Genomic DNA, 8,016 nt, shown 5'->3' with positions numbered 1-8,016 from the left:
AGCGCTTTCCTTGTTCGGCCTGTGAGTTTAGGTGGATGGCCTTGTCTTGGTAGGTGTACAGTTGTGCCATACTCCTTCCATTTCTGAATGATCGCTTGAACAGTGCTCTGTGGGATGTTCAAGGCTTAGGAAATCTTTTTGTAGCCTAAGCCTGCTTTAAATTTCTCAATAACTTTATGCCTGGCATGTCTGGTGTGTTCTTTGGACTTCATGGTGTTGTTGCTCCCAATATTCTCTTAGACAACCTTTGAGGCCGTCACAGAGCAGCTGTATTTGTACTGGCAATAGATCACACACAGGTGCACTCTATTTAGTCATTAGAACTCATCAGGCAATGTCTATGGGCAACTGACTGCACTCAGACCAAAGGGGGCTGAATTATTACGCACACACCACTTTGCAGTTATTTATTTTTAAAAAATGCTTGGAATCATGTATGATTTTCGTTCCACTTCTTACATGTACACCACTTTGTGTTGGTCTTTCACATGGAATTCCAATAAAATTGATTGTTTGTGGCAGTAATGTGACAAAATGTGGAAAACTTCAAGGGGGCCGAATACTTTTGCAAGCCACTGTATATAGCACTGACATCTTCTGCAGCACTTTACAGAGTGCATAGTCATGTCACTGACTGTCCTCAGAGGAGCTCACACTCGAATCCTACCATAGTCATATGTCTAATGTTCTACCATATTATTATGGGTTTATATAGCACTGGCATCTCCTGCAGCACTTTACAGAGTACATAGTCATGTCACTGACTGTCCTCAGAGGAGCTCACAATCTATTCCCTACCATAGTCATAGTCTAATGTCCTACCATATTATTATTATTATTATTATGTATTTATATAGCACTGACATCTTCTGCAGCACTTTACTGGGTACATAGTCATGTCTTCCGAGGGGCTTACAATCTAATCCCTACCATAGTCACATGTCCATTGTAGTCTAGGGACAATTTTAGGGGTAAAACAATTAATTTATTTGTATGTTTTTGGGATGTGGGAGGAAACTGGAGTGCCTGGAGGAAACCCACGCAGACACAGGAAGATCTTAATAATAACTGTATTACAAGGTGCTGTCAGATGTTCATCCCATATAGTGCACAAGCGTGATTATGACTTTATTCTTGCAGTGAATATGGCTTTGCTGAGAAAGTGGTAGAAGGAATCTCCTTATCTGTCAACTCCATCGTCATCCGCATCAAAGCCAAGGCCTTCAACGCTTCCTTCGAGCTGTCCCAGCTGCGGATCTACAGTGTCAACGCCAACTGGCAGCACGGCGACCTGCGCTTCACCCGCATCCAGGACCCGCAGCGTGGAGAGGTAAGTCTAAAGGCGCGTACACACGCTCTCCTTTTTAACGACGGGTCCGTCAGACCCTCAGTGCGGTCGTTCTACCAACAGTTGCACGAGAGTACAAGCTGTCGTCAGACTGATAAGACTGCTGTTTTTGACCGATCCACTTGGTCAGTCTGCCGACAGCTTGTACTCACGTGCAACTGTCAGCAGAACGACTGCACAGCAGGTGGGTCTGACGGACCCGTCGTTTGAAAAAGTACAGCGTGTGTACACGCCTTAACCCTCCATACCGGTAATTCCCTCACCTCACTTAGGTTTTTCCGATTTTTTTTTTTTTTTTTGTATTTTTTCACTTTTGTGTTTTTAAAGGATACCCGAACTGAAATGTGACATAATGAGATAGACATGGGTATGTACAGTGCCTAGTACACAAATAACTATGCTGTGTTACTTTTTTTCTTTCTCTGCCTGAAAGAGTTAAATATCAGGTATGTAAGTGGCCGACTCAGTCCTGACTTAGACAGGAAGTGACTACAGTGTGACCCATACTGATAAGAAATTCCAACTATAAAACACTTTCCTAGCAGAAAATGGCTTCTGAGAGCAAGAAAGAGGTAAAAAAGGGCAATTTCTTATCAGTGAGGGTCACACTGTAGTCACTTCCTGTCTGAGTCAGGACTGAGTCAGCCACTTACATACCTGATATTTACCTCTTTCAGGCAGAGAAAGGAAAAAAGGGAACACAGTATAGTTATTTGTGTGCTAGGCACTGTACATACACATGTCCATCTCATCATGTCACATGTCACTTCGGGTATCCTTTAAGGAGTAACTTTAACCCATGATTGACCTTCATCTCAATCAGTAGCTGATACCCCTTTTTCCACGAGAAATCATTACCTTTTCTCAAATAGATCATCAGGGGGTCTGTATGGCTGATATTGTGGAACCTCTCCCACAGTGTGATGTCATGACCATGGTCATAAAACCTCCCTGTCTTTGAATCTTGTTGCTTTGTGGGACATAACCGCTTTTTTCCAACTGCCAAGCAAGCAGCGTCTCCCTCTGTGCCTAGAACTCACAGTAATGAACATTCCCTACAGATCACCTGGCAGGACTAAACATGTCACCACCAGGGATACATTTCAGCATGTTAATCAGGGAGATGAAAGATTTTACAATGGGCAAACACTGATTAAATCCCATCTCACTAATCCTATAAATGTGAAAGTTTGGATGTTCGTTACTCAATCACGCAACAATGGCTGAACGGATTTGAATGACATTTGCCACACACATAGTACATTACCTGGAATAACATATAGGATACTCTTTATTCCCATAACCAAAAAGTGGGCGGAGACAAATTTCACTGGGAAAATGTAAACTGCAGCCATTCTTACACTGTTAATGACAGGGTTCTCTAACTTTGCACAGTCGGTCACTGGGTGACTGGGATTACTGTTCAAAGTGGGTGGAGCCTACAAAAGCCAATCAAGATTCCCCTATTGATTTTCAAGGGGAATATTTAATTGCTGCCATTCTTTCACTGCTAATGGCACAAGCCTCAAACCTGGTACAGCTGGTCATTGGGTGACTGGGGTTCAAATTCAGAAAAGGGGGTGGAGCCACAGCCAATCAAATTTGTTTCATTTCAATGCAGATTATTACGCCAAAGACAGCAAAGCTCACAAAACTAAGTCATTGAGTGTTTGTGTGTTAGGGTTAGAAAAAGTGGGCGGAGCAAACACCAGCCAAATACATACCCGGGCAACGCCGGGTCATCAGCTATTAATCTATAAATGAATATTCTAAAAATAAGCAGTTTTATTAATTATTGTTTTCACTACAGTTACTTTTTAAAGGAACACAGAGATGTAAAACAATAAAGATTTGATACTTACCCGGGGCTTCCTCCAGCCCCATAAGTATGTCAGAGTCCCTCGCCGCCCTCCCGCGGTCTGCCATTCACCCGCAATCAGCCTCTGTAACTGCTCAGTCGCATCAGTCGGGGTCTTCAGCACATGTGCGAGAGGGTTTGCGCATGCGCTGAAGACTCCGACTGACGTGATCTTGATCAGATAAGAGGGTAATTTTTATTGACTGGGCAGGGTGGTGCGAAGGGCGAATAGCGTCATACGACTTCAGTCAGTTCAGCCCCATTTGAGGCAGCTGTTCTGTCGATTTCTGCAGCAGTCTGCGTGAGATCGAGCGGTGCAAGGTCATAAAATAATTGCTGTCCCTCATTCAATTTTAGATTGCAGACTAATTGTTTTTTTTTTTTTTGTATTGTTTTTTTAGTCTGATTTTTTTTTTTTTTTTTAATTGTCTGCCTCTGATCACATCTGTTTATCGTCACACTTTGATCACATGCCTATCATCATCTTGCTTTGATCACATGATCCTTTCCATCATCACACTCTGATCACATAACTCGCTTCATCAGAGGTGTAGCTAGGGTTTTTAATGGCTGGGGAAAAAACTGCTTTTGTGCCCCCCTCTGGACAAAATGGGTGTAGCCCACGCATCAGAATGTGGTCATTGTTATGAGTGGAGTCAAATGTACAAGTGTTGTTTAGACACCATATGTGCCCCCTTCCTGCCTAAACATAGCCATAAGTGCACCCATTCCCACCCCATTTAGATAGCCAATTGTGCCCTCTTTTACCTGCTCAGATAGCCAGATGTGCCCCGCCTTAAAGGAATCATCAGGCAACTAAAATGCAAATCTGATTTACTCACCTGGAGCTTCCTCCAGCTCCTCGTAGCTGTCTGTCCCATGTTGACAGCTACGCTCTCCGTCGCCGTCCCGGGATCCCCCGCACGGTGCAGAGAGTGACCTTGAGGTCATCCTTACTGCGCCTGCATGAAGTGCCGATGTCAGTGAAGCCCATGTTGTCCGTGGCGTACTGCGCAGGTGCAGAACTACTGCGTCTGCGCAGTACACCGCGGACAACCTGGGCTTCACTGACAGCGGCACTTCACACAGGCGCAGTAAGGACAACCTTGAGGTCGTCCTCTTTACCGTGCGGGGATCCTGGACCGGCGGCTGTGTGCGGAATGCTCACCGTGGGACAGAAAGCTGCGAGGGGCCGGAGAAAGCCCCAGGTGAGTAAATCAGAATCCGATTTGTGTTTGTTGCCTGATGATTCCTTGAAGATATCCAGATGTGATTATTTTTTTATTTTTGCTGCTGTTAATGCTTCTTCACTCCTATGCAGAGAGAGGGAGAGAAGCAGGGGCAGCGAGCTGCCTCTCACGCATGTAGGAGAGCAGTGGTGCTGAGTGCCCTCACAGTGCTGCGCCCAGGGACGTTTGTCCCCTTGCCCCCCCCATAGCTACGCCTCTGATCATGCCTCTGAATTTCCGCAATCCTTTCAACTGCACCTTCCAACTGCCGCAGTTTACAAATTTAGTACTATGGGAACAAAACCGATCAGACATTATGGCAGGCATCACAAACCTATCCTAAATATGCTTCTACATTGACCTACATAGATTCTGCCCCTCAGCTGATATGAGTTTTTCTTTCTCGTCTCGCAAGGTGTTGACGTTTAAAGAGATAACCTGGCAGATGATCCGAATAGAAGCCGACGCCATTCAGAGTTCCGAACACGAAATAATGAGCGCTCCGGTCCGCCTGATCACCAATCAGTCCAAAATCCGAGTCACGCTGAAGAGACGGGTGAGTGGGAGCGTTTGTCGCCTGAAGCCGCGAAATCTCAGCCTCTCCGCCATCTGCTGCTCTGTTCCCGGATCTGGGGGGAAAATGTATTCCTCCGCTATTCCGTGGGAAATACAAATATGAGATACTCCTATTCTGTTTGCTTTATTGGTTCTGGCAGCAGTCCTAAAGTGGACCTGATCTCTTCCACAGGGCAGAAGGAAACCAAAGAGAACTGCACCCTGTATGTATTTAGAGAGTTTAGCCTGTCTAATTCCCTCTCATCTGTGACTAATCACCACTGTAATGTGATCTCTCAGCTGTGTCAGCTGACCGCCTCGGCAGAGCAGCTAATTTGTAAACACAGGATGTTAGCCCTATGTCTGCTTCCATGAAAACAGGAAGTAGACACACTGCAGGATTTATTGCAGGATTTGTATCAGCTGTAACCAAGAATGTTTTTTATGTAAAGGTTATTATGCTGTTGCTTATCTTTTAGAGCAGAAAGGAAGTTCTGAGTTCAGGTCTGCTTTAAGGTAGCCATACACCAGGTGATCGATCTCTGATTGACTCTGATTGGAGAGAGAGCTGTCAGCTGCCCATGCACCGCAGTCCTGACTCAGTCCTGACTCAGACAGGAAGTGACTAGAGTGTGACTCTCACTGATAAGAGATTACAGCTATAAAACACTTTCCTAGCAGGAAATGGCTTCTGAGAGTAAGAAAAAGATAAAAAGGGGAATTTTTTTATCAGTGAGGGTCGCACAGTAGTCACTTTCTGTCTGAGTCAGGACTGAGTCAGCCACTTACATACCTGATATTTAACTCTTTGAGGCAGAGAAAGAAAAAAGGAACACAGCATAGTTATTTGTGTGCTCGGCACTGTACATACCCATGTCTATCTCATCATGTCACATCTCACTTTGGGTATCCTTTAAAGATACAATGGTAGCAGCACTGCTCTCTGTACATCAGGTGGCTCTGCCTGTACTCAATGTATCTCTCCTATGTTAACACAGTTCAGTCACTAATCTCTCTGTCAAGCAACCTGTTTGTCTACCCTGTGCTTCCCAAAGCTCCAGGGCCATTTCTGAGCACAGGCCGTCCAGGCAGTGGTTTGGGGTGCTCTCTAGTGGTCAGTGTGCCAAACTGAATGTATTTGTGTCTTAGCGTGCATGGGTGCCGCACCGCCCTCCAATTTTTTTAATCGCTCACTGACTTGAATTCTTTCGGCCACTTCTTCGTCGCTGCAGTAACGCGCTGTTGACGGAGCGTCGACAGAATCGGAAGCTTCCGCCACAACATGACACGGTTAGAGTTCTGGGCCCCATACACTGGATTTGCTGTTTTACCTGCATGCAAAAAGGGTAACACAATGCAAATAAGTGTAAAAGGAGCCTCAAAGTAAATCTGTAAGGTTTGAAAATTAAAATGTTACCTGAGGAGAGGGAACCCTTTGGATCCTCCAGAGGCATCACCCATCCCCCTCGCCGATCGAGCGATGCGTCCTACCGAAGGTCGCCACACTACACCTGCGCAGTAGCATGCACCCGATCCGGCTCGGCTTTTTCCACCAAGGCCCGAGCCAGTCCTGTGCTACTGCACACGTGGGAGCTGCCAACAAACCTTTCTCGATGATTTTGTGGAGGGGACAGCACTAGTACGGCCCACTGGAGGTAAACGGATGCCTCTGGATTATCCAGAGGATTCCCACTGTTGAGGTAAGTACCCAAATTGGCCACTTTTTTCCCTACAGGTTTTCTTTAAGGTAAAAATGGGTATCCTGGACAATTGACTCTGCTCTCCTGTAAGTCAATACATTTCCTCTCTTAAGGCCCATACACACGTCGGATTTTTCCGCCCAGCGGATCGCTCAAGACCAGTCTTATCACCCAAACGACAGTCTGTACAAATGGCCGATTTGGCGTGCGGACGACTGGACGTTCAAACGACCCGTTGTTCGGAAAAATCCGACGTGTGTATGGGCCTTCAGAATGGTTTACACTTGAGTTTGCTGCGTTAAGCTGTTGAGATACAAGAGGTCCCATAGACAAGGCTTCCTGGACATGGCTGGAGGTGTTGGAGGAAGTCGGGTGTGTCTGATTCTTTTATCTCATTTCTTTCCCAATGTTCCTATTTGTCTCCACAGCTGAAGGACTGCAACGTGGTGGCCTCAAAGCTGGTTCTGGTCTTGGATGACCTGCTGTGGGTGCTGACGGATTCCCAGCTGAAGGCCATGGTGCAATATGCTAAATCTCTCACTGAAGCGATAGAGAAGTCCACGGAGCAGAGGAAGAGCATGGCGTCCACCCGAGAACCTGCACAGGTGAGCCACCTGCCTTTTCCTTACCGCTATCAGGGTTCCTAAACGAAAGAATTGCGTGCCAGCTACGCAGTCACGCTATCATTGGCAGATGAGGAGAAGGCAGTGAGGGACTATTTCCAATACTAAAGGTGCCCATACATTACTCGATTTCATTGATATCCCACAGATTTGATCTTAATCAAATCTGGCAGGGACCAATGCTCCAACGTTACTGCCGAATCATTGTTTTGATCTGTTTCCGGCTGAAATCAAGAAAAACGAACCATCTGGCATGAAAAAGTCTCGGGCAAAAGCACTAGGTTGGCTGCGTGGTGGTTGCAGCGCTCAAACTCATGAAGACCGACCCGGGCTGGTTTCTTTCTCCTCCTCCCCCCCCCCCCCAATTTTGTAATTTTTACCCCCGGAACCCGTGGTGAGTGTGCAGGATAGTCCTGTGCTCACCAACTGCCCCATCTCCTCCTGTGTCCCGTGTTTTGTCTTCATTGCTGCCGGGAGCACCTGTCTCCCGGTGATGCCTCCACATGTACTGACGTCGGGCACACATGACGTGATCACAAGGTACAGGCGCGCCCGGAGGCAAAGGAGACAGACACAGAGAAGGAGGCATAGCAGCGGACAGGTGAGTCAACACTACACCGCATCATCACTACAGGTGCATGGGGTATGCAAGTGGAAAGGAGGCCTAAAGCGCCAGAACAATGCCCACAATTTTTCAGCACAC

At 46.4% G+C, this 8,016-nt stretch overlaps 1 protein-coding gene across 1 annotated transcript in view; it reads left to right on the top strand.

Annotated features, from left to right (window-relative positions):
• BLTP3B (bridge-like lipid transfer protein family member 3B) overlaps positions 1-8,016 on the top strand; it is a 177,916-nt gene that overhangs the window by 83,349 nt on the left and 86,551 nt on the right. The window contains exons 5-7 of the mRNA XM_068278319.1: positions 1,141-1,330; positions 4,851-4,991; positions 7,119-7,295. Coding sequence (XP_068134420.1) covers positions 1,141-1,330; positions 4,851-4,991; positions 7,119-7,295 — 508 coding nt within the window. The remainder of the gene's footprint in view (positions 1-1,140; positions 1,331-4,850; positions 4,992-7,118; positions 7,296-8,016) is intronic.

The sequence above is a fragment of the Hyperolius riggenbachi genome, chromosome 3, assembly GCF_040937935.1.
Source record: "Hyperolius riggenbachi isolate aHypRig1 chromosome 3, aHypRig1.pri, whole genome shotgun sequence".
NCBI lineage: Eukaryota > Metazoa > Chordata > Amphibia > Anura > Hyperoliidae > Hyperolius > Hyperolius riggenbachi.
Note: the sequence above shows the minus strand (reverse complement) of the source record. Positions and strands in the feature narration are given on the sequence as shown.